This window comes from Gorilla gorilla, chromosome 7 (genome assembly GCF_029281585.2).
Source record: "Gorilla gorilla gorilla isolate KB3781 chromosome 7, NHGRI_mGorGor1-v2.1_pri, whole genome shotgun sequence".
NCBI classification, from domain to species: Eukaryota; Metazoa; Chordata; class Mammalia; order Primates; family Hominidae; genus Gorilla; species Gorilla gorilla.
This window is the reverse complement of record NC_073231.2, coordinates 31,733,259-31,760,101: the sequence shown is the minus strand read 5'-3', so window position 1 is coordinate 31,760,101 and position 26,843 is coordinate 31,733,259. Positions and strand designations below refer to the sequence as shown.

The following is a 26,843-nucleotide window of genomic DNA, read 5'->3' as shown; positions in this document are numbered from 1 at the left end:
CCAGATTTAGAAAGGAGAACTTCTCTTTTTTCTTTTTTTTTTTTTTTTTGAGTCGGAGTCTCAATCTGTTGCCCAGGCTGGAGTGCAGTGGCGTGACGAGAACATTTTTTTGTAGAAAAAGCTCAGCCTTAGGAGCCAGAAAGCCTGCTTCTGAATCCAGGCTCTGCCCCCATCTAGCCAAGCAGTCCTGGGCAAATTATCTGAACCTCAGTTTCCCTCCCGGTTAAATGGGAAGGACTCTCTGGAAGGATCAGAGGTGGTGCATGGAAGACTCCAGGTGCACTAGGGCAGTGAAGAAATGCCAGCAGCCTCCATTTCAAACCTCTTCTGGCTTTCTCCCTATACACAGATACTCAGGCTCTTGTGGCCTGGCCAACTCATGCCCGTCATCATGCCAAACTCAGCTTGGAGGGACCACTTCCTCCCGCAAGTGCAGCGAGGCCATTGTGCGTGCATCTGTGAGCCCAAAAACCATGCAAGGGGGGCAGGCAGAAAGGGCTCAGGACCCAGCCTATGGGCTTGGAGGAGGTGGCAGGAGGAACATTCCAGGCAAAGAATGGGTACGTCGGGCAGAGGGTCAAGGAGGATCAGCACCTGCAAGTGTGCTGCTGGAGGGCGGTTAGGAATTGGAGGGTGATGGGGCCGGGCTGGGGGTGGGCAGGGGCAGTGGGGTAGGCCCTGCGAGGTTCAGGATCCAACCATGTGGGCGGCAAGACCCGTGAGGAGGCTGCTGCTCCAGGAGTCTGGGGCTGGAAGCAGGGCAGGGGAGAGACCACTGCAGGAGACACATCAGTGAGATGGAAGCCTAACCGGATGTGACAGGAGGGAGGAGAGGGTAGAGGGGAAGATAGGGAGGAGGGGGCAGAGGGGAAGATGAGCTGAATCTGCCTGGACCTCATGGCAGCTGCTGCTATTTAACTTTAAACTGATTACAATTCAATGAAATTTAAAATTCTCTTCCTCAGCCTCACAAGCACATTTCAAATGCTCCAGGTGCACATTTGTGCCTGAGCAAACTCTGCTAGGGAAGCCGGGAGAAAGGCAGGTGGCTACCTGTGGCCAGTGACTGCTCTAGGGGACAGAGCACAAGAGACCACTGCCATCCCCATAGGATTGTCTCCTGGCCAGCACGGCCTAGATCACGCAGCACCTTGGAGCCCAGAACAGGGCTCAAAAGCAGAGGGAAAGGGTTCATCCCCATGCCATGCATTCTCCATGAACAGTCACTCCACCTCTCCAAGAACAAAGACAGCCAGCAGCATAGTCATCTTAGCTTTATTGAGTAAGGCATCCCAATCTCTACTAAGATTCTTCTAAACGAACGGCTGATTTTTCTGCCAAACTATGCATTGGTCAAAGAGAAATCACCACCTGGCCACCCCATTCTGTCCCCCTACAGGACACTAAGGGTTCTTAGATATAAAGGGACGATGCATTCATGCCTGGAGAACTAATCACACCTGATTTCTCTGGGATCTAAAATAATGTCAAATTTGATTCACTTTATGTAAAGAAAATCTTTTTTTTTCTGCAAACCCCTTCAGAACAATGCTGCCATCCATGAGAGATGTGTGTAAGGCCACCTCTGTATACTAAGAATGGTGCCCCAGCAGGTGGAAGGACGGCGCACCTGCTGAGCGTGGGCGCACGCTGCGTTCTACATCTTTGAGACCACCGGTGGGTTCCGGGCATCAGAATCCAGCCACTTAATGAGGATCTGATTCACCTCGGTGGGCCTGGGGGAAAGGGAGAAGTAAAAGAAAAAAATAGCCATTCACACTTATCTGCACCTACCCAGCCAACTCGAAGGCAGAGGTGAGTGACATGAGTGGCTAAGCCAGGCCAAAGCCACCACAATGAAACGAGGAAAGCTTTTATGGAAGGTGAACGGGGGGCCCTGCTCTCCCCGACCCCAGGAGCCCCCAACCTCCTTACTTGTCCATCTGTGTCCAGTGCCCACAGTCCTCAATGTGTCCCCTTTTCAGGTGGGGAATCTGAAAGGAAACCCCAGGCAGAAAGGTAAATGGAAGAAGGCAGATGGGTGTGTCTCTGGCTAGTGCAATGGGCAATGGACGCCTTCTCTCTGCTCCCAGCAGGCCACCCTACCCAAACCCTGCATGATTTAGGAAGGGAATAATGAGTGAATGAGACCCACATCCATGCAGGGGAAAGGAAGGTACAGTCACGGTTGCTGCTTGCAATGGGGGGACAGTGATGTTACTGATGAAGTGCTTCAACCATGGTCCTATCCACCTGACAAGGTGTATCTTCTGCTGCCGTCTTCCCTCTGAGCACCCGTGCCCTCTCCCGGGGTGCACTGATGACCCCTGTACAGGGCCATTCCCTCACCCAGTCCTCCATGTGCTTGGACATCTGAGGAACGAGCACGAAGTCCTTCTCCGCCGTGACCATCAGGGCCGGAATCAGGATCTGGGGGGAGAAAGGAAACAGGAGTGGCCAGCACTCCACAAAGGAAGCCCTCCCTCCTCCTCTGAAAGACCCCTGCTCGCCACCCTGCTGTGGTCCTGACGTTGTATCTGCCGAACTTTGCACAACAGACTCGTGGTTATTACTGGAGATCTTTAAAATAACAGCTTCAGCAGTGCAGAAGCCAATATGGGTCTTATGTGTGCAGATGTGTGTGAGTGAGAACGTGTGCTGAGCTGCGTGTAACTAGGAGAAGCGAATTGACGGCACCAAGAAGGCAGAAGACACCCTTGAATGAAGATCAAGATTCCTCTTCTCTGAATTAAACAGATGCTTAAAAGGGGCGACCAAGGTTCGAGAGAAAATGGGGGCAGCCACAGTAGTAATCAATGTGACATGAATGGCAGCAAAGTAACTTCCAATTGCTGGCAAATGAGTTGAACACAGGGAGGCATGCACAGGAAGGCCAGGAAAGCCTCTGTGTTTTTTCCTTTGTTCTCGCTCCACCATTACCCTAATTTCCAAGCAGCTTTGACCCATCCCTGGTTGAGGAACGTGCACTATTTTCATTTACACCCAGAGTGATGGGCATCTCTCTCCACACCCCTCCCTCCTCCCACAACCAGGAGCCAGGAGAAGGTCAAAAATGATTTTGTGGCTAAAACGAATCCTGAGGCTTCTATGAGGTTTATAAACTCTAGAAAGTTCCAAGCTAAAATGTGAACTGGGTTGGTGGGGGGCAGGTGGGATGGGAGGAGAGAGGAAGATCCAGCTGGAAACTGCAGAAGAGAGGCTGGGTGCAGTGGCTCACGCCTGTCATCCCAGCACTTTGGGAGGCCGAGGTGGGTGGATCGCCTGAGCTCAGGAGTTTGAGACCACCGTGCGCAACACGGTAAAGCCCCGTCTCTACTAAAACACAAACAATTCGCTGGGTGTGGTGGCGCACTCCTGTAATTCCAGCTGCTTGGGAGGCCGAGGCAGGAGAATCGCTTGAACCCAGGGGGCAGAGGTTGCAGTGAGCCGAGATCGTGCCATTGCATTCTAGCCTGGGCAACTGAGCAAGACTGTCTCAAAAAACAAACTGCAGAAGAGGAGGGTTTCTGACCTTAGCACCAATGGGATTCACCTTCCCAGTGCCTTCGTCAATATTTTCCTCCACGCTTTGAGAGATTTTGTCTGTCCAACTGCAGTTTGGTCATTTTCATCAGTCATATGATGATAATGACAAGGAACACTAATGGAGCTACTAGGTTCCCAGTACTGCTTGTAACAGGTCACATGCCTTCAACCATTTCATCCTTACACAGCTCTGTGAGGGAGGCACTGTTCTTGCCACTTCCATATTACAGAAGAAGCCACAGTGGATCAGAGGGGTTAAGTACCTTTCCCAGGGTCACACAGGGATTAGACTCAGCCCATGTGCTTCCTAGCCTGCTCTTAACCACGATGTTATATACTCTAGTGCCTCAAGACCTAATTTCGGGAGGTCAAGACCTGGTCTGTTTACGCACCATGGTATCCCAGGGTCTGGCAGGAAGTCTGGCACGTAGCAGTGTGTTCACTTACAGAGTGAACCAACAAGGTAACCATGGCTACTGAGTGAGCTGATGAAGGCCTAGCTACCTGTGCAGTCACACTGGGGAATAGATTTCCCTTAGATTTTTAAACATTTTGAATGTAAACTGGGAACCTCCATTACTCCTTCTGCAGACCCAGAGATTGGAAACTCATCTTCTGCTTGACAAATGAGGAAACTGAGACTCAGAGATTGACTTGTGCAAGGTGACACAACCGAAGGCTAAAGTCACATCTCTGAGAACACCTAACGCTCCTCTGGGCTGGGGGCTCCAGTATCCATGTCGCTTCTGGGAGGTGCCCCAGGCCATCTGCAGCCCTGCCTTGAGGTACCACCAGGGGACCTGGGGATTCCGGATGGATGCTGCAGTTCCCTGGACACACCCCAGCTCCATCCCCAACGTCACCCTCTACCATCCCAAGGGAAGCACCAGCAAGAAAGATCCTAGGGAAACCCCTGAAGGGAGTCACTTCCCAAACCCCAAAGGGAAAGGAGGTGGCCAGCAGATCTGTCCACAACCAGCTCTGGCCCAGGTCATATCAGCTCAGGCCAATGGGAAGCCCCGCAGGCGGGTCCTGGGGTGCGGATGAGACTATACTGAACCTGGCACTCACCTTCCGTCCCAAGCTTTTGCAGGCCCACTTCCAGTTCCTTTCCATGTTTCGGTACCAGTTTAGAGGACCTCTGGGGAGAGATCAGAAAGTAAAAAGAGGGAGGCAGTAAGTAGACGGCTCTGCTACAGACACCAACAGAAACCTGCTCTGCACAGCCAGTCATCCTGGGAAGAGCAAAGCCTCCTGCAGGGGCAAGAGAATAGAGCCCAGGACCCACGCCTTGCTGTCGGGCGCAGTTGCCAAGCTCTAGCAGCAAGGCCTTGTGCAAGGACACAGGACTCCACTGAGTGAACTGGCAGCCTCTAGGTTGGCTTTTGGGACACAAAGAAGCCGGCCCTACAGGACCCTCCAGGGAATGTCATCGTGTCACCTTGGAGGCTGGGGAGGTTGCTGATGGTGGGGAACTTGGTTTAGCAGCCTCACCATCCAGAGGCCACTCGCCTGCCCCAGGGAGCCCACTTGAGAGGGACATTGGGAGGTGGAGCAAAGATGCCCCCTCCTAATATGACATCAGGAAGTAGGGCAAATGCACCAAAATGTATGCACTTTTTGAGTTTACGTGGATTTTTATGTTTTTCTGAAGAAAGAGCCCAGAGTTGCCATCTGATTCTCTGAGGAGCCATGACTGAAAAGTAGTGAAAACCCTCTGCCCTACGGGGGCCCCATAAGCATAAGGAAGAACAAGCTGAGCTGTCCCAAACTAGAGCAGGCTGAGCACCATAAAGTAGTGAGCCTCCCGACACTGGAGGCATTGAAGCAGAGGCTGGCCTGGCACTAACGAGGGCTGTGATGGAGGAGAACTGGGCCTCACCCTCCACCCTGAGGGCTGAAGATCCCTATCTGTCGATCATCTCTCATCTGTGTCTGGGCCCTGTGCTCTCTTTACCTGAAACCAGACTTCTTGAACTGCTGCACATAGAACTGGATTTCCTCCTCAGTGACCATCCTGCTGAGGCTGGGCTCTTCTGGGCTATTTACAAAAAGTCCTCCTGCAAAAAAAGCCACTTGTTGACTTTCCCATCCCCGGGCCAGGTGTCTGCATTTTAAGGCGGGGACCTCATTGCCTCTCGCAGACCATCTGAACTTGCGCAAGGCCTTATGAGTGCCTCCATCTTTTGTTCCCTTATCCTTTGCCAGAGTGATCCCATCTCCTCGAAAGCTCAAAGCTGTGATCTCACGGTCACGCTGGAGCCTGATGTTCCCTCCCACCTAGCCACGACTTCACGGGCTATTATCACAGCTCCTGGACCAACCACAGTTGCCGGCTTTTTCAGGCACACAGCAGCTATATCCCAGACCCTGCCAGCCCCCAGCTCCTGCTCTCCCCTCGTCTAAACCTTTCCCAGCCAGCTTAACTGTGGCCCTTTGGAGATATCGCCAGAGATTCTTGGAATTTTCATAAGGATTTGCTCCGTTTTTCCTCTAAGGCAGGAAGAGAACCCAGGCCAGGTGGCTGCATCCTGTCACCTCCTGCGTGCTGCACAGACCCTCTGTGGTATCCCACTGTGGACCCCTCTCTTGTCTTCAGGGTGCTGCACAGTCCCTCCAGAGGATGGCCTGTGATGACCCCTGGCAGCCCAGGGACCATTGCAATTTCACAGGGCACAGCCTCAATGCTGGTGCCTGAACAGGGCCCGTCGGCATTTTCAGATTCACGAAGACCCGGAGGCACAGGAACTGGTCATTCCAGGCTTTTGTGAGACACATCAAAGGGGTATGTGATGAGGATGTCACCCTGTGATGAAGCCACCCTGAGCCTCCCCACCAGGCGGGTGCTCCAGACTCACTGTACCTCAGGGCCCCTCTGCGAGCATCCCAGCTGCTCTGCCTCCCGTGAGACTGTGGGCTCACTGACGGTGGCCACCCTGCTTCATGTGTCTGGGTAGCTGAGCATGCAGCCCCAGCTTCATACCCAGCCTGTGCTCACAGCATTTGAGGAATGAATGAATGGGTGAATGAATGAGTGACAGACGGTGTGAAGGAATAAGGGAATGTGGGTGTGGGGGAGGGAAGGGAGGTGTTCTTTGAGCAGTGACAAGAGCATGGCCTGCAGGGTCAGAGGAGTTTAACCCCAGCTCAGCCACTTCGGACAAGTTACTTAACCCTCTGAGACCTGTTTTCCTCTTTGGAAATTAAAAATAGTAGCATTTTTCAGAATGCTTCGAGGATCACAAATAATTTATCTAAAGGGGGTTAGTCCAGAGTTTTATATAGATGGTCAGCACGTGCCCAAACAAGTGACAGTGGCCATCATTATTCATAAAAATACAAGTGAATGCTGTCAAGGCCACAGTGCTGCAGCAAAAATAAGGTCTTGTGGGAAGAGTGCTGGATCTAGGGGCCATGGGGATGAGCTCAAATCAAATCTCAACTCTGACCCTTCACTCATACCCAACCCAGGAGGGAGACAAGGATGAGCTCCAGGTGGGGGAATTGGAAACATGGCGCCTGGATGGAGAGGGGCCAGTGGACTGCAATAGAGGAGACCTGGGCAGGGGCCCCACCCCACTCCGCCTGCATACACCAGGTGACCTCCGTAGAGGTAAGCTCTCAATCCTGGGGTCCTTATCAGTAGAGGGTGGATTTTGCCCTGGACAAGCTCTAAGACTCCTCCAAGCTCTTACTGTTTAAGATCTTGAAGCCACAGCTCCCTAGAGGGTAGGAACTCCAGGCTGTGTGCTCAGGCCTGGGGTTAGAGTCAGCCCTATGCATGCCGAGGGGACCCTGGTTGGGCAACTTAAAGTTCAGAGCTGGAGAGCTCAGGGCTTCTGCCCATAGCAGTCAGAGACAGAAACATCCCTTTAACATTCAGCTGGTTCCAGATATGGCTCTCCCAAGCATGTCTCTTACCCGCTTCACAGACTTTATGCATGGATAAAACACTCTGAAGGAAGAAAAGAAAAGAGTTACAAATGATGTCATGGGTGATACAAAGGAAATATGCTCATCTGCAAACCCTGTTACGACAAATGACCTCTGAGTACCATGCAGACTGTAACAAACATGTGGAACTCCCAAGAGAGCCAGGGACCCCCTCACAGAAGTCAAGTAAAGAGCGAGCTCACGACCAAAGCTCTGGGCTGAGACTGCCCCAGGGCCCTTGCAGACCTTGGTAATATGAAGACCTAGGTCTATCAGCCAATGGGAACAAGAAAAGAGATCTTGGCCTATGATGAGAAGTTGGAGATGTGATATTCCATGCTCCTCCATGGTAAATCCAGTAAATCTGGGGTCTCTGACATGCTATACCCTCAGTGAAAAAATTGATTAGAAAAAAAATCCCCTCATGATGATAAAGATGTTAAAGGAGTTTGTTTCAGCTTGGTACTAAGAGGAAACCAAAAGACACCCCCTTGGGAATTCATAGCTCTAGGCCTGCCTTCCCAAGTGCTTGGATTTGAGTTCGCATTCTCTGCATGATCTGGAAACTCCCAAGGTGTGAAGTAAACAAGAACAACAACAACAACAACAAAGTGAGCCTGGGTTGGTAATGCCACCAGGATGCCTGGCAGAAGAAATCCTTAACCACTCAAGGGGTCATTTCCTCAAGCCCAATTGAAGCAGATGGGTACAGATTAAGTACTGCTGAAGATGAGCTTATAAACCAAAATTACAAAACCCACACTCACACAAAAAGGCCTCACAGCAAGAGGCAAAAAATGCAGCAAACAGTAAAATACGACTCCCCAAAAACATCCAATAACAGAGTTTGTGAGAGGGAGAGAGAGAAACAAGAGAGAATTAGAAATGAATATACTTAAAATAATTGAAAACATAAAAGGAACTGAAAAATAAGAATACAACAAGACTCTATCAAAAGAGATCAGAATGATTTGAAAAAGAACCAAACAAAAATTTCACAAATTAAAAAAAACTATTTATTGAAATTAAAACTTCAAAGACAGGTTAAACTGCAGATCAGACACTGCAGTGTCCAGGACAATTAATTGGCTAAGACAATTAATGTATAGGAGGTTAGACCCGAGGCTGACTCACAAGCAATGACAGAAGTTTCTAAAAGAAAATAACCTAAAATTCTATACTCAGATAAATGATTCTTCAAGATTAAAATTAAGATGTCTTCAGGCACCAAAATGTGAATTTACCACCAACAGACTCTTATTGAGAGAACTACTAAAGGGGATGCTTCAGGAAGAAAGAAACTGAACTCAATGCAAATGAGTGAGATGCAAGAAGTGATCAGTAAAGAAAGTAGAAAATATGGGACAGTTTGAGCAGGCACTGACTGTATATAAAACAACAATAGTGATGATGACTCCTAACACATAAGACAGGAGGGTGCAGGTTACAGAGTTAAAGGTTTCTAAACTCCTCTGCTTCAAGAAGAGGGTTGGGGACATCAATTAATTTTGTACTTGGGTAAGCCAATTATGCATGTTAAAATGGTAATGGTAATAGCATAATTTCCAAGCCATCATTATTATAATCGTTCTCTGACCTTGTGTGTCAGCAAGGATGTAAATTTTCCCAGTAGAGTGGGGACCTCAATTACCCTGACTATAGAAATGAAAGAAAAGGAGGCCAGATTGCTACTCCTGGTCCCTGCCACACACTAGGTACCCTATACTTCCTTCACAACTGCCCCCTCCTGTTCTTCTGCCCCTGTCCCCACCCCTCACCTCATCGCTTGCTCTGAAGAGACTTTTGAAAGTCCGACTCAGGTTCTGTTCCAGTTCAGCCTCAGCCACTCCCTAAAACAATCAAGAAAGCAAAATGAAGGACCCCCTAGAAATCGTGGAAACTGTGCCCCTCCTTCATCTGACTGAAAGCAAGAAGCACCCTACCTGTGCCCCATCCAGCCCAAGTTTCATCAGAATAGCATCCATTTGAATTTTCATCATAAAACATGTCTTTTAAAAAGGTTAGCATAAAATACAAGATGCTAACTGTAGTTCCCCACGGGAGGCACGTTTATAGATGCCACTTTCTTTGTGTTTTTCAATATTCCTATAATGAGAAGGTACTACTTATAATAATCTCTTGAAAGGATTTGGGAGGGGGCTGGTAGAGGAATGGGTTGGAGGCTGACTGGTGGTAAGAAGAGAGGGGCTCCAAGGATTCTGAGAAACCAAGCAGAAAAGCCAAAAACTATATACCAAATGCTCTTCCATCCAGGCATCTAAATTTCGCTATATTGAGGCCAGGAGTTTAAGAGCAGCCTGGGCAACCTAGCGAGACCCCATCTTTACAAAGAAACTTAAACAATTTTTTTTTTGCTGTAGAAACTTCAAAATCAACTCCTTTGACTTGGGTCTTAATTGTTACAGACCATTAGATTGCCAATAGATTGTATTCCACAGACAGGGCAGCAAGGTTTCCACTGTTAAAGAGCTGGGACACATAGCCTTCCTGGTGACAAATGACCAGGTCCTTCCAGTTCTTGGGAGCAGTATGGCATTTAATTACCCAGTCGACACACAGTTCTCTGGCTGTTCCCAGGTCTCTGGCTTGTGTATGGTGGGAATTCTCTGACCTGAACTTGCTTCATCAGCTCCACAGACACTGAGCTCCTTCTCTGGCAAACTGGACCAAGAGATGCCAATGTACAAAATAGGCTCCAGAACCTTCCTGGTGGACCAGAGGATGGGGGAGGGGCTTGGATGAGGACTAAAGTGAAGTGCCCAGGTCACTGAATGTCATGTGCTGAGGGCTGGGGAGGAGATTCCTACTGGAGGCTCAGGGTGTGGAGTCTTCCTCTCCTGCTTCCCCTCTCCTTCCTACCCCAACCCCCTCCAGGAGCACTTCAGCAAAGCAGACACCAAGAACAGGGGCATGGCTGGAAGGTGACAAGAGATCCATCCACGGATCCTACTCTCCTAGTGGGGGTAGCCTGGTTCATGGCTTTTTGGAGCATAAGAGGACAATTTTAATTCAAGCTGTCGTTTCCAGAAGTTGAAAGACGGTGGACCCGAAAGCTGTTCCAGACGCAGTTTAGGAGAAAACAGCTGTCCTGGAGGCAGAGATCCACTAGGGGCAACCACTCAGAAATAATAAAAATCTTGGCCGGGTACAGTGGTTCACGCTGTAATCCCAGCGCTTTGGGAGGCCGAGGCAGGCAGATCACCTGAGGTCAGGAGTTCGAGACCGGCCTGGCCAATATGGTAAAACCCCGTCTCTACCAAAAATACAAAATTAGCCGGGCATGGTGGTGCATGCCTATAATCCCAGCTACTCAGAGGCTGAGGCAGGAGAATCACTTGGACCCGGGAAGCAGAGGTCACAGTAAGCCACGATCTCACAATTGCACTCCAGCCTGGGCAAAAAGAGCAAAACTCCGTCTCAAAATAAATAAAATAAAATAAAATATTTCTGTAACACAGCTGCTGCTGAGGGACTAGTGCTACCAGAGGGAATTGAGTTAAGTGTGGCAATGCCAACTGACTCTCCTCTCCTTCCCTCTAACCACCCACCTGCACGTACCCAAACATCAGCTGAACTGTTCTGCATGTGTTTTCTGAGCGGGCTTCCTACTCGCTGGCCTCCCTGGTTTAACACATTGTGACCTTCACCAAGAGCATGGACTTCTATTAGTTTGGCCTTCGACACCGGACCCAAACACTGCCTTCTCCGTGAGGTTCCATCTTTCCCACCAAGGGGTAACTCTGCTTTTCTTGGATCCTGCAGAGCCTTGAATGTGCTCTCCTGGGATCCCCTTAGTGGTGGGGACTCATCCTGTTCTCAGCAGCATCTGTGGCTGCCTTTGAGATAGAGTCAGAGGACAGGAAGATCCTAAAGCCATATCCACAAAGCTTTCGTTCCAGCGACCTGCAGTCCTCAGTGCTTACACAGGTTGAGAGGTTACTTTTTTTATTTTTATTTTTTTTAGATGGAGTCTTGCTCTGTTGCCCAGGCTGGTGTGCAGTGGCGCAATCTCGGCTCACTGCCAAGATGGGTTCAAGAGATTCTCTTGCCTCAGCCTCCCAAGTAGCTGGGATTACAGGGGCCCACTATCACGCCCGGATAATTTTTGGTATTTTTAGTAGAGACAGGGTTTCATCATGTTGGTCGGGCTAGTCTCGAACTTCTGACCTGAAGTGATCCGCCTGCCTCAGCCTCCCAAAGTGCTGGGATTACAGGCATGAGCCACCATGCCCAGTGAGACATTACTCCTTTTTGTTCTGCTCATCACTCCTCACGAGAGCTCTGGATCTGTGCAGTGGCAGCACAGAAGAATGGAGACATTGATCATCCGGCGGTGCTGGATCTAGGGTTGGAGATTTTCTGATGAAAGCTATGTCTGCCTGTTAATGACAGTTCCCTCCGTTTTGTAAGATTCAATTATAATGGTGCCAATGGCGGCCTTCCGCAACATGATGATGAATGCCACAGTGAGAAATAGCCATGGGAAGAAGCACATTTAGGTGATGGATGGAAGCCCTGGTCAGGTCTGTGTGTGTGGCTGTCGGTCATCATTCTTATTTACTGAGAGCAGTCCTCATCCCAGAAACAGCTGCTGTTCATGAGCTCAGGGGTGCATTTCAGTGTTTGAAGGAACCCATGGAAGCCTGGAGAGGGCTTTGCCTCAAATGATCCTTAAAAGGGCAAACTATGTCAAAAAGTCAGTAAAGAAAATCAAAGAGAGTCTAGGTGTGGTGGCACAAGCCTGTAATCCCAGCACTTCGGGAGGTCCAGGCAGGAGGACTTTGAGGCCAGGAGTTCAAGACCAGCCTGAACAACAGTAGAGACCCTGACTCTACAAAAAATATTTTAAAAATCAGCTGGGCATGGTGGTGCATGCCTGTGGTCCCAGCTACTAGGGAGAATGAGGCAGGAGGACTGATTGAGCCCAGGAAGTCAAGAATGCAGTGAGCTATGATTGTGCCACTGCACTTCAACCTGGGCAACAGAGTGAGACCCTGTCTCTTAAAAAAAAATGAGAGAGAAAAAAGGTAAATAAATCTGTTCACTCACATAAAAGTGCAGCAGAGCAACAGAAAGAATAGGATGAAGCTGGGAGCCAGAAAGGAGAGAAGATAACATTTGTCCTCTGCTTATGCACTTAGCTGAGACCTTCCGACTCTCTTTCATCTACAAAAGATAAGACTATATCTTTAAATCCTACAGACCAATGACAAATTTCCTGTCTGCCCTGGAGAGGGGCTCCTCCTTCTGTGTTCCTGTGCACAGAAGTTAAAGGATGGACTTTAGAATCCAATAAACACAGTTTCAAGCCCAAGTACTGACAGTTACCAGCTGGGGAACTTCTTTCCCTAGAGCCTCGGTTTCCTCATCTGTAAAATGGGGATTTTGTAAGGATTAAATGAGATAATGCCCATTTCTTACAATGCCTGACATGCAGGAGGCATGCCAATAAATATTAATATCATTATCTCCATTATTATTATTATTCGTTTAGAGACAGGGTCTTGCTCTGTTGCCCAGGCTGGAGTGCAGTAGTGCAATCATGGCTTACTACATCCTCAAACTCCTGGACTCAAGTGATGCTCTCACTTCAGTCTTCTGAGGAGCTGGGATTACATGTGTGCACCACCATGCCTGGCTAACTTTTAAAACATTTTTGTAGAGACGGGGTCTGGCTATGTTGCCCAGGCTGGTCTCAAACTCCTGGCCAAGTGATCCTCCCACTTGGCCTCCCAAAGTGCTGGAATTATAGGTGTGAGCCACTGCACCTGGCTGATTTTTTAAAATTTTAAATGAATATCTAATTAGGGTTCTTTAAATGATATCATCTTGGCTTTAGATCGGGCCCTAGATCTAATGACCTGTGTCCTTATGAGAGAAAGAGGGAAATTGAGACATACAGAGACACAGAAGGGAGGATGCCACATGAAGATGGAGGCAGGGACGGGCGTGATGTGTCTACAAGCTGAGGAACACCAGGAATTGCCAGCAACGGCCAGGGGCTGGGAGACAGGCATGAAATGGACTCTCTCTCGGGAGCCCCCAGAAGGGACCAACCCTGCCGAGACCCTGATTTTGAACATCTAGCCTCAAGAACTGTTGAGAATTCACTTCTGTGGTTCTAACTCACAGCTTGTGGTACTTTGTTATGGCAGCCCCGGGAGTGGGAACACAAAAGGAGGAGCCCCTATCCAGAGCAGGCAGGAAATTTGTCATTGGTCTGTAGGATTTAAAGATACGGTCTTACCTTTTGTAGATTAAAAAGAGTCAGAAGGTCTCAGCTAAGCACATAAGCAGAGGACAAATGTTATCTTCTGTTATTTTCCTCCCATTTCTGGCCCCCAGCTTACACTAAAGCATGTCTCCAGGGAGTATCTTGATGTGGGGGCTGAGGGGAGAGGGTGAGGAGGGAAAGGGGCCAGGGTCTTCATTACCCTGGGCTCAGGGGGCCCAGGCACCACCCCCAGGAGCAACAGGCAGCAGGTGTGCCAACCGCAGGGTGGGGGTCTGGAGGGTCCCAGGATCCAAGGTGCCCTGGACTTCTCTCATCCTCTCAATTTACTTCCCATGTGCGTATTCAGCGCACTGTCAGAGGAGCCCCCAGAAATGCAGGGCACCACAAAGAAGATGGAGTTTTGTCTAGACTTTCCACTCAGAGCTGGTAGGGGTGGCGCTGTCAGTCACCTAATTTGCCAGGGAGGTGCCCCCACATTGGTGGAGGGCACAGGATTGCCTCCTGTGCTCAGCCCTCCTAACAGGGAGAGCTCCCCTCCACCATCCCAGGAGTTTCTCCTCTTTAATCTTCTCTTGTGTCCTTTCCAAGGTAGAGAACAGGTCTGCTGAGAGGCTGCACTTAACTGTGGCTATTGTTTTGTGGGTGAGACAATGGAGGCAGCTGTTGAAGCCAAATTGCAGGCCCACAAAGCCCCCACTCAGCCCTCCTGCCCTTTACAAGTAACGCCAAAGGATGCCATCCAGGAGTGGAGGTGAAGCCTCTGCTGGTCAGCGGGCTGGGCCAGTGACTCTGTTTCATGCTCCGTCTACCTTGACAAAAATGACTCCAATTCCTCTGGAAGTCTGCGCCAGTGTTCTCCAAGACAGGCCAGGAGAAACAGTGGGGTGGTTGTCCCTGAGGTCAAAAATGGCAGTGGCTGGAAGCATCCGAAATCTGGGCAGAGAGCAAACTGTTGACCTTTGACTCTGCGGTGTGGCTGGTCAGATGAGAAAGAGGTGGACAGCAAAGACTTAGAGGGCTCTACAGGGACCCAGGGCACTGGGGGCCGCCTGCCACATGCTGATGGTGCCAGCTCTTTCTGTCCATAACAGCACTGAGCTGTGCAGCCCATTTCACAGAGGAAGACGCTCAGGTCAGGGGCCTTAAGTGCCTCGTTGAAGGTCAGGCAGATTATCAATGAGAACATCGGACTCCAAACCCCTCCATATTTGGTTCTCTTCACCACAACCTAACACAACACTGCCAATTTAAGACAATGAAAATAACCCTGCCAAGGGTTTCCTCCATAAAGGGCATAAAAATTAAAGTTAACAGCCGGGCATGGTGGCTCATGCCTGTAATCCCAGCGCTTTGGGAGGTCGAGGCGGGTAAATCACCTGAGGGTGGGAGTTCGAGACCAGCCTGACCAACATGGAGAAACCCCATCTCTACTAAAAATGCAAAATTAGCCGTGCGTGGTGGTGCATGCCTGTAATCCCAGCTACTTGGGAGGCTGAGGCAGGAGAATCACTTGAACCCGGGAGATGGAGGCTGTGGTGAGCTGAGATCATGCCATTGCACTCCAGCCTGGGCAACAAGAGCGAAACTCCATCTCAAAAAAAAAAAAAAGAAAAAAATTAAAGTAACAATAGTTAAAGCTTGGTGCATAAGGTAGCAAACAGTGGCACTTTCTTTTAAACTGTATCATTCGGCTGTGAAAAATAATCAAAATAATGTCCCTCAACAGAGGATTACATAATCCATAGTCTACCTGTTACAAAACCCCATGCAGCCATTAAAAAGAATGAGATAAATCTATATGTGCTGACAAAAAAATCTGTGCAATATGTATTAAATGAAAAAGCAGCATGATTCCATTTATATGAAAAATTATATATGTGTGTGTGCTCATACACACATATATTTGCTTAAAAACATTCAAAAATAGTTTTTAAATATTTCAAAAAATGTCTGGGAAATACCAGACTATTAGTAGTAGCTACTAGTAGCTCATTGATGGGCAAAGGGCGATTCAGCTTTTTACTTTACACAACACAGGATTTTTTTAAATAGCAAGGATGAATTACTTCATAATTTCAAAACAAAAACAAAACCTAAAAAATAAACTCTGTAACTAATCACCAGCTGTCCCCATGGCCTGAAGGAGCTACTGTGTTCTAGAGATTAAGAAAGATTCAACATTTAGGCTGGCATGGCAGCTCTCACACCTGTAATCCCAGCAGTTTGGAAGGCTGAGGTGGGAGGATCACTTGACGCCAGGACTTAGAGACCAGCCTGGGCAACACAGCAGAAAAAAAAAAAGAGAGAGAGAGACTCAATGTTTTGAGGAGAAAGAAAATCATTTGTGGATGATTTTCAGCCAGGTAAAACTTTCTGCCTACAATTTTTCTTTTCCCACATTTTCTCTCTGATCCTTAGTTTCTCTTCTGGTTAAATTCTTAAATAAAAGGGCTTTTTTTTCTTTTTTTTTTTTTTTGCTCAGGCTGGAGTGCAGTAGTGCAATGTCAGCTCACTGCAACCTCCATCTCCCAGATTCAAGAGATTCTCCTGCCTCAGCCTCCCGAGCAGCTGGGATTACAGGCATGCACCACCACACCCAGCTCTTTTGTATTTTTAGTAGAGACGAGGTTTCACCATGTTGGCCAGGCTGGTCTCAAACTCCTGACCTCAGGTGATCCACCTGTCTGCTGAGATTATAGATGTGAGTCACCACGCCCAGCCCAAAAGAGCATTTTTTTGCCTGAAATCTGCCTCTAGCTTGCTATATGTTTCCAGACACATACACAGGTGTCTGCCACCCAGTCTTCCTCAAAGAAATAAAAATACACATGTGCGGTTTAAGGACAAGGAAAGAGGACCAGTGTCGTGAGGTGGGAGAGAGCAGGGTTCACAGGATATCCTAGGTACGTTCTGGTATGGGGGGCATAATGGGGTGTATCCCCCAGGCCAAGTGAGGACTTTGGGAATTCTCAGAATTAAAACATGGAACAGCTCAGCTGAAATGACCCATCTGATTCCACTGGCCTTCGCTGCCAGAGCTGCCTAGTCTTCATGCTTTCTCACTATACACATGCAAAGCTGTCACCTCTTCTCTGAGAAGGCAAGAAAAGCAAGCTTTGTTTGTTTCCAGCAGACTTGGCAGATTCCCAGGCCAAGATTCACCACGCTGGCTAAGGGTTCAAAGAGCTATATTGGAGCTGACTCTAAACTTGGAGTTAATCTAAGCCTCACCCTGCAGTGCTCAGCAGAGATGAGCCAGAAGTGGGACAGATGGGGCTGGGCGCAGTGGCTCACCCAGCATTTTGGGAAGCCGAGGAGGATGGATCACCTGAGGTCAGGAGTTCAAGACCAGCCTGGCCAACATGGTGAAACCCTGTCTCTATTAAAAATGCAAAAATTAGCCAGGCATGGTGGTGGGTGCCTGTAATCCCAGCTACTCGGGAGGCTGAGGCAGGAGAATCGCTTGAACCTGGGAGCTGGAGGTTGTAGTGAGCCGAGATTGTGCCACTGCACTCCAGCCTGGGCGACACAGTGAGACTCTGTCTCAAATAATAATAATAATAAAAAAATAAGTGGGGGAGACGGGTGCACCCACAGCACAGAAGGAGTCTTCCTTAGGCTGCATGGGTCTGGAACAGCCTCAGTGCTCCTAGGGAGAAGGAGGAGATGTCAGAAATGCCTCCTCCTGGCCAGGGAGGGAGCGGGTTAGGAGGTGGCAGGAAGGAGGAACTCCCAGCACCCACTATACATCCAAGACCTCTTCTCCATGTTATTGGCTTTATTTGCTGACCTGGAATCAGCTTTAGTTTGAAGCTATTACCTGTTTGAAAACCACCCAAAAGCAACCTTTTGCAGATGAGGAAACTGAGGGCCAGGGATGGGAAGTGCCTTTGCCTACTCGTTCCTTAGAGAGTAGGTACCAGGCAGGCTGGCAGGAACCCCTGTGAGTGATTTCTCCTCCAGTCCCAGCTCTGTACCTATTGAGTGGTTCCAGTGGCTGGATGCAGCCCAACCTGGTTACTGGGCATCTTTCAGTGGCCAGATCACTAATTTGAATATCTAACATTTCCCTGCCAAGGCACTTTGTTCTTAAGAACAAAACTGTCCTCAAAACTCTCACTGCAGATTTTAAACCCAGCTGCTACAACAGAATAGAGGTACTGATTTTTCCACAATAACTGTTAACAACCTTTGAAACAAAAAACTGTGCCTTGACAAGGGCTGTAATTACTAAGCGTCTTTCTCCTAAGGTCACTTTTGCAATCAGGATTTTGAGCCTATCCTAATTTGTCCCTCCTCTCTCTGCTTGACTCCCCATAGCACACAGAACAAAGCCCAAGCTCCCCTCCAGCATGGCTTAGTTGGAGGCATGGGCTTTGGAGTCAAACAGGCCTAGGTCGATATCCTGACCCAATCATGTACCTGGTCTTGGGCCAGTTGGGGTTAAGCCCTCTGAGCCTCGGTTTGCTCAGCTGAGAAGATAGGAGAGAATTCTTTGTGTTGCTGTGAAGATTAGAACCACGTGGCACATAAGAGCTCAAAAACAGCTGTAGCTGTAACCCATTGACAGATGACCAGATTAAGAGAATGTGGTCTATACACACCATGGAATAGTATTCAGCCTTAAAAAGGAAGGCAGTTCTGGCCCCTGCTACAACATGGGTGAACCTTGAAGGCATGATGCTAAGTGAAAGAAACTAGTCACAAAAGGACAAATACTGCATGCTTCCACTTATATGAGGTTCCTAGAGGAGTCAAAATCATACAGACAGAAAGTAGAATGGTGGCTGCCAGGGCTGGGAGGAGGGGAGATGAGGAGTTAGTGTTTAATGGGCGAAGGGCTTCAGTTGGGAAGATGAAAAAGTTCTGGAGGTGGATGTGGTGATGGCTGCACAACAATGTACATGTGGTTAATGCCACAGAACTGCACACTTACAAATAGGTAACATGGTCAATTTTACATTACATGTATTTTACCACAATTAAAAATATTTTAGGCCATGTGCAGTAGCTCACACCTATAATCCCAGCACTTTGGGAGGCCGAGGCATGTGGATCACCTGAGCCCAGGAGTTTGAAACCAGCCTGGTTAACATGGTGAAACCCCGTCTCTATATATTCACACCTGTAATCCCAGCACTTTGGGAGGCTGAGGCGGGCAGATCATGAGGTCAGGAGTTCAAGACCAGTCTGGCCAATATGGTGAAACCCCGTCTCTACTAAAAATACAAACAAACAAAAAAATAAAAAAACTAGCTGGGAGTGGTGGCATGCACCTTAGACCCAGCTACTCAGGAGGCTGAGGCAGGAGAATCGCTTGAACCTAGGAGGCGGAGGTTGCAGTGAGCCAAGATTGTGCCACTGTACTCCAGCCTGGGCAACAGAGGGAGACTCCGCCTCAAATAAAATAAAATAAAAATTAAAAATACACACACAAAAAGTGAGCCAGGTGTGGGGGCACACACCCGTAGTCTCAGCTACTCAGGAGGCTGATATGGGAGGATCATCTGGGCCTGGAGAGGTCGAGGCTGCAGTGAGCTATGATCACACCACTGCACTCCAGCCTGAGTGACAGAGCAAGATCCTGTCTCAAAAAAAATTTTTTTTAATGGGCTAAATACCATATGAGGAAACAAGGAGAAGAGGACTACCCACAAGCCAAGGAGAGAGGCCTCAAGAGAAACCAACTCTACAAATACCCTGATCTTGAACTTCCAGCTTCTAAAACTGTAAGACTGTGAATTTCTGTTGTTGAAGCTGCCCAGTCTGTTGAGCTACCTAGCCTTTGTTATGGCAGCCCCAGCAAAGTAATACGCCCTCTACACCACACACCATACCCATAGTCTCACCATCGAGACTATCTCACACTAATGAAGGACATTGTGCTTTCATTCAGGCCAAAGGAAGCTCGTGGATTCCCACACACCAGGCTGTAGCACAGCAGGGCCCAGGCCTCCCTGTAGGATGTGGGATGTGACATGTCGAGGTCTCTTCAAAATGCCGCTGGGAGCTTTTGGTGAATGAGTCCAGTTATTGCCTGAATCGCAAAGCTCCTTTCACACAGATGCTGTCTCATCAATGAAAATAATTGTTGGAGAACAGTTACTCGTTGAATTGAAACTGGGATGGTTGTGGTCTTGCTGGAAATGGTCCCTCCTAAGAGGAGCACAGGTGGAGGTTGGGAGAGGAACGTGGGAGACGCTCTCACATTCCTGATTAATTAATTCCTTCCATTCCTCTCTCTCTGGAGTGTTCAGGAAACATCTTTTATTCTCTCTGGATAATTCCTGCAAGTGGATGCATAGCAGATGTCTCCCACAGAAGAGGGCAGCTGCAGGCGGGGCACCAGGCCAGGTGACGTTGACTCCTGATGCTGCTCTCAGTGAATTCCAGTTAACAGTGGCAGGGATGCCCCAATATACGTATCAGCCACATCTGGGGGCATCTTTGAAAGGCATCTTCGTGGCACGTGTATTGATACCTAGAAACTTCTCAGATTCTTCAGAGCACACGTGGGGCCTGTTGCAGGACTCTTAGACCCTGGTGCCATAATCACCAGCCTTTCAGCCAGAGAACCAGGAGGGGCAGCTCTACCTGAGCATTGAGCCCCAAAACTCTGCAATTGCAGAGACACCAGAGAAGCCATCCCCCCAGGGTACAACATCCCCCGGCCCTTCACCACCCAAACACACACGGAAATGTGCCATTGCCTGGGAAGGATCAGCTGGGCATGGCAGCCGGTTTCACCTGAGCCCATTTGTAAAATCATTTCTGACTAATGCCACATAAAATTAAAGGGGACAGTGATAAAGCAAATAAGAAGGAGACAGGAAGGGGAAAGGCAAACACTAATGCTCACATTGTTGCCCTTGGTGCCATACTTACTGGTTCTTGGAAGTAGAGCTGGTAATCAAATACTGGGTTGGCTTTGATACTCTCCAAAGGGGACACGTTGGGATTTGCCGGTATGAAGGGAGTATTCAAACTGGCCACCGCCCTACAGAAATAAGAGGCAGCAAGACATAGCCCCTGTAAGAAGACAGTCTTACAAGAGCCAGAAAGGACTTTGCAGTTCAAAACTGAAGCTCAGAGTGGGAACATTCTATGCACAAGGTCATACACTAGCAGTGAATGGGAGAATGGGATCAGAACTCAGGATTTTCAATTCCTAGTCCAGTGATTTTTTTCCTACTAAACTGCAGTATTTCTCACCAACTTGCCTTAGACACATAGGCGTGCACACACACACACACACACACACACACAGTACACATACTGTAGCAACCCTGGATAGAATATGGAGACACGAATCTCTCTCTAGTTTTAAAATATACATTCATTTTTTTCCCTCCCTTTATTCACTCATTGTGTCTCCTCTGGATTGAGCATAATTCTATGGCATATACTAGAGGAGAGAAAATGTAAAATGAATAAAATATCGTTTTTATCCTCAAGGAGCTCATTATAATTTAATAAGGAAAAATAGAAAAACACACAGTGACCTTATGAGATGAACTATGATATGAGCCATAGAATAGCACAAAATAGCATAGGAGTTGGAAGGAGATAAGGAATTCCTGAACTGGGCATCATGGAGGACCCTGTGGAAAAGGGAGCATTTGAACTTGGCTTTTCAGAATGGGGAGAGCTGGGGAGGGGAACAAGGCCTGGGAGGGGAACAACATAAGGTAGCCTGAGCAAATTCTAGAAGGGGGCAAAGCTTGCAGCTGTATTCAATGGAGCACACAGTCTGCGTGGCTAGAATCCAAGCATGGAATGGAATGTGTTGGGAAATAACAACAGAAAGGCAGTGGGGAGCCTAGACATGAAGGGACCTGAGTCTGAATTTGGTGCTGTAAGAACCAAGAAAACCATGAGGGCTTCTCAGAAGAAGGGAGGGTGGATCTGAGTTGCAGTCAGGATGATTAATCCAGCCCTGAGAGACCACAAGGACACAGAGAGAGAGGTCAGGAAGATTAATCAAGCACTGAGAGACCATATGGAAGAAGACAGAGAGGCCAGAACCCGGGAATCCAGCCAGTAGACCACTGACTTATCACCTGAAGAGAGAATAGGATGCTAGCAAAAGGAATAGAAAAGACGGACAGGCATAGTGGCTCATGCCTGCAATCCCAGCACTTTGGGAGGCTGAGGGGGGTGGATCACTTGAGGCCAGGAGTTCTAGACCAGTCTGGCCAACGTGGTAAAGCCTCATCTCTACTAAAAATACAAAATTTAGCTGGGCGTGTTGGTGCATGCCTGTGGTCGCAGCTACTCGGGAGGCTGAGGCAGGAGAATCACTTGAACCCAGAAGGCAGAGGTTGCAGTAAGCCAAGGTTGCACCACTACACTCCAGCCTGGACAATGGAGTGAGACTCTGTCTCAAAAAAAAAAAAAAAACAGGAATAGAAGAGGGGGTGAATTTGAGGGGCAAACACAGCTCGTTGCTATCTTTCCTTTTGTTGACTTTAACCAGTACGTTGTGCAGTCTGCAGGGTAACTTTTTGGTGAACCCAATTCTTAAGAATCAAGCTCTTATTTCCACTTTGAATGAGAGAGGGGACAGAGAAAGAGAGAGGAAGAAGCTAGAATATGCTATGTACCCACAAGAAATTTTTTTAAAAAATTTAAAAAGCTAGAGAGATGAACACAACAATAGCATGAAAACTTTAACAATATTTTAGGAACATTTGATTCTTTTTATTCTTTGATATAATCCTATCATTTGAGCCAGGAGTGAAGCAGAACAAAGTTTCCTGGTAGTTCCAATCTCATCAACTTAGCCAAATACCAAATAACTGGGTTAGTTAGGGAAATTCAGATGGTGACTTAGGATGATGTTTCTTTAACTTGCTAAGACCAGAGGCTGAAATGGGAAGTCAGACAGGTTTAGCTGCAGCTCACCAGCTCAAATGGCCAAAGAGACTACAGAGTCTCTGGGCCCAAAACCTGCCATCTGATAGCTCCCACTCAAGCCATGAAATGCTGGTCTAAGAATGATTATGAATGAAATGGTGGGGACCATGACATGCTGGGCTCACTGGACATTTGCCCAGCATTTTCTGGTTGTGGAGTCAGGCAGGAGTTACCATTACCACTTTGTGGTTGAGAACGCCAAAGCCTAAGAAGCGAAGTGATGTGTCACACAGCTGATCAGGGCAGACCGAAGGCCACGCTTTCTGATTCTCAGTCCAGGACTGAAGACACACCTGTTGCCTCCCCTGCACCCCCTCAAGCTCAGCCAGGATCCTCCTGTATTCCCACTGGCCACTTGGGCCCTGAATTATTTGTCCCATTGCCTGTAAGCGGAATAGGTGCCGCTTCCTAACACATTAGCTCATTAGGCCCTTTTTTTTTTTTTTTGGAAACGGAGTTTCACTCTTGTCACCCAGGCTGGAGGGCAATGGCAAGACCTTGGCTCACTGCAACCTCCACTTCCCGGGTTCAAGCGATTCTCCTGCCTCAGCCTCCAGAGTAGCTGGGAGTATAGGCGCATGCCACCATGCCTGGCTAGTTTTTGTATTTTTAGTAGAGATGAGGTTTCACCATGTTGGCCAGGGCTGGTCTCAAACTCCTGACCTCAGGTGATCCACCCACCTTGGCCTCCCAAAAATGCTGGGATTACAGGCATGAGCCACCACGCCCGGCTAGGCCCTCTTTTTAATGTGTCACCAGACACTAAAGAGTGAAGACATCACCTTCCCAGACTACCTACTTGTTTTTGAGAAGTTTTCTGGGCTTAAAGATCTGAGGAACAATTCTCATAGGAGTTCAAGTCCAGCTTCCTCCAAATCTTTATTGCCCGAGGCCCAATTACCTCACTCTCTCGGGGTAGAAGAGAGCCATGTACCACACCAGCATGCCACCCCAGTCATGGCCAATGAACACTGCTTGAGAGAGGCCCTAGAGAAGGAAAAAGAAGGGAGCCGAATGTGGGGAGGCTTCTGGAATGGGGTGCTGAGAGGTTCGGCCCTCAGCCAGCCCCTTGACACCAGGGCCTCCTCCCCCGACCCACAGCAGCTCTCCAAATGCCCACCCTTCAAGCCTCTCCTCCCTCCACCAGCCACAGGCCCTCAACACAAATAGCCAGCCTTTTACATCTGCTTAGGAGACCGAGGCCACAGGCCATGGGTTCCTTCTCCCTCTCTACCTTTTCTCAAATCAAATTTTCTTTCGTTCTTTTCTCCTTTTTCCTCCCTTCTATCCTAAAAGAAGTATAACTTACCTCTTCATGTTCCATGTGCGTCTTTTATCAAATGATTATGCTTCTTCCCCCCACAACCCCACTTTTTTGGAAGCTCTCCTCCCTTAAAGCATCTTTAATCTCTCTCTTTCTGCTGCCGGTACTGACAATGACAATGTCAATTCCCCTTTATGGAACAGCTATAGCCACGTGTCACTTAACAAGGGGGACACGTTCTCAGAAATGTGTCAGGTGGTTTCGTCACACGAACATCACAGAGCGAAACCTAGATGGCAGAGCCTATCCACACCTCGCTCCACACTGACCCCACTGGCAGCAACCGCAGAGTCACTCTCTCAGCAATAAGGGACACGCTTCTAGACAGAAGTCTGTACAGAGTCAGGACTGGGTGGCCACTCTGGGCCATGCCCTGTTCCCTGTCCCCATCACACACAAAAGTTCCAAACCTAATCCCAGGAAACTGAGAATCTGCAGAGGGTAGGGACCATGATATTCTCAGGGTCTCTTTCCTGCCGTGTCAGGCACAGCGCCCTGCTGGTGAACCAGAGGTCAGCCTCCTAGATCCTCTCTGACTCCCACATCCAATTAAGAGGCCTTAAGTCCCACAGCTCCATCATCCTTCTCTGTCCCCCACTGCTGCTGTTCTGCCTGGGACTGACCCCTCCGTCCATTCTGCCCCTCTGACCTCACTTGGGGGAAGGGGAGGCTGTTATACCATGCAGTCTTGGGAGTGGGAAGTGTACTCTGCAAAAGCGCATTCTCAGCTCACCACTGCTGATTTGCTTTCATTTGGTATCATTGAGTTTGACATTCATGACAATGTCAAATGCAAACAGGAGGTTTTAGGAGTGTCAGAAGGGATGAAAGTTTAAAGAGCTGAGAAATATTAGCCTATGGGGTATTTTCCAAACTTCTCTAATGGATACTCAAGGCTGTCCTCCCTGGTCCCATTCCCTGGAACCTGCCTTTCATTAAAAGACAAATAAACGAGCTCATCTCCATCCTGTTCTCCACGCAATCCTTGCTCTTTGTCATTATTTTTGTGATTTTCCCTGCCCATGCCCACTCTGCCCTAAACTGCCCCAAAATGGGCCCTCCCTGCCCATGCACCTCTGCTCGAGGCTGACGCCTTTTCTTTAATTACCCAGGCCCCAAAGGAATTCTCCAAAGATATCAGTTCAAAATAATGACTTACCAGTTTATCCAGGAAGGTTACCATCTCCTAAGAAAGAAGACACACACAGGCAAAATCAGCAACCACACCCACCTGCCTCAGCCTTTATGATGGGCTGAACTGCGTCCTCCCCAAAACTGCTGTGTTGAAGTCCTAACCCCCAGGGCCTCAGAATGGGACTGTTTTTGAAGATACAGCCTTTAAGGAGGTGATTAAGGTAAAATGAGGCCATATGGGTGGGCCCTAATCCAACGGGTCTGGGAGTCCTGATCAGAGGAGGAGATTAGGCCGGGCACAGTCGCTCAAGGCTGTAATCCCAGCACTTTGGGAGGCCGAGGCGGGCAGAACATGAGGTCAAGAGATCAAGATCATCCTGGCCAACATGGTGAAACCCCATCTCTACTAAAAATATAAAAATTAGCTGGGTGTGGTGGTGCACGCCTATAGTCCCAGCTACTTGGGAGAATGAGGCAGGAGAATCACTTGAACCCGGGAGGCAGAGAATGCAGTGAGCCGAGATCATGCCACTGCACTCCAGCCTGGTAACAAAGTGAAACTCCATCTCAAAAAAAAAACCCAAAACAAAACAAAACAAAAATTAGCTGGGCGCGGTGGCTGGCGCCTGTAATCCCAGCTACTCAGGAGGCTGAGGCAGGAGAATCGCTTGAACTCAGGAGGCGGAGGTTGCAGCGAGCTGAGATCGCACCACTGCACTCTAGCCTGGGCAACAGAACAAGAATCCATCTCAAAAAAAAAATAAAATAAAATAAAAAAAAAGGAGAGATTAGGCTGGGCACAATGGCCCGCACCTGTAATCCTAGCACTTCGGGAGGCTGAGGCAGGAGGATCCCTTGAGCCCAGAAGTTGAAGACCAACCCGGGCAACATAAGGAGACCCTGTTGCTTATTTTAAAAAAAAAAAAAAAAAAAAAGAGAAGAGGAGGAGATTAGGACACAGACACGCACAGAGGGACGAGCACGTGAGGACACAGGAAGAAGGTGGCATCTACAAGCCCAGGAGAGGCCTCAGAGAACCAACTGTGCCATTGTTGGCCAGACCTAGGCCAGACCTGTGCAGACTGTGACCAGCATGGAGTTCCTGCTCTAAGACAGGTGTAAGCACCATCCTGGAGAGGAGCCCCTCACTTCAGTGCTGGCAGGGGAGGCCGAGACCTTGATCTTAGACCTCCAGCCTCCAAAACTGTGAGAAAACAAACGTCTATTGTTGAAGTGCCTAGTCTGTGGCGCTTTGTTACGGTAGCCAGGCTGAGCAGTGCAGCCGTCCATCGTTCATCAGTCTTCATGACATCACCCTTCCCTTCCCAGCATCCTCTCAGGAACCAAGCTGACTCCAAACACGCACAGTGAATTATTCAGTGTACGCCAATACATATCCCTAACTATCCATCCCATCACCATTGTAAGACAGCAAGCCTGGGCTCTTTACTGGAGGGGGACGGAAGACAGCTGCCCTGTAGAGCTTGCCCTCGTGCTGCTGCAGGGGAGCAGTGAGAGGCTCGTTCCACCCTGGGGACAACACATTCCTGCCCCCACCACCCACTGTCCTGACACAGAAACTGGCTTCTTTTGCTAAGCATCGTCTTTTGAGGGATCATTCCCACTGAAGCTTGCACCAGCACGTCATTCCTCTGTATAGCTGAACAGTGTCCCACTGCAGGGATGGGCCACATTTTATTTATACATTCATCAGCTGATGGACATGTGGGTTGT

At 48.7% G+C, this 26,843-nt stretch overlaps 1 protein-coding gene across 4 annotated transcripts in view; it reads right to left on the bottom strand.

Moving 5' to 3' along the window:
* Window positions 1–1,259: 1,259 nt before the first annotated feature.
* Window positions 1,260–26,843, bottom strand: part of EPHX2 (epoxide hydrolase 2) — a 53,981-nt gene continuing 28,397 nt past the window's right edge. For 2 of the 4 annotated variants that reach the window (XM_004046821.5, XM_055348283.2), the window contains 10 exons: window positions 25,135–25,161; window positions 23,553–23,638; window positions 20,621–20,732; window positions 9,258–9,329; window positions 7,468–7,501; window positions 5,504–5,606; window positions 4,618–4,687; window positions 2,350–2,430; window positions 1,936–1,994; window positions 1,260–1,736 (listed from right to left, as the gene is read on the bottom strand). In XM_004046821.5, coding sequence (XP_004046869.1) covers window positions 1,658–1,736; window positions 1,936–1,994; window positions 2,350–2,430; window positions 4,618–4,687; window positions 5,504–5,606; window positions 7,468–7,501; window positions 9,258–9,329; window positions 20,621–20,732; window positions 23,553–23,638; window positions 25,135–25,161 — 723 coding nt within the window. In that variant the 3' untranslated portion in view covers window positions 1,260–1,657. Of the gene's footprint in view, window positions 1,737–1,935; window positions 1,995–2,349; window positions 2,431–4,617; window positions 4,688–5,503; window positions 5,607–7,467; window positions 7,502–9,257; window positions 9,330–19,317; window positions 20,023–20,620; window positions 20,733–23,552; window positions 23,639–25,134; window positions 25,162–26,843 lie in introns of those variants that run through there. The other 2 variants (XR_008667698.2, XM_055348284.2) reach the window with 2 other exon arrangements.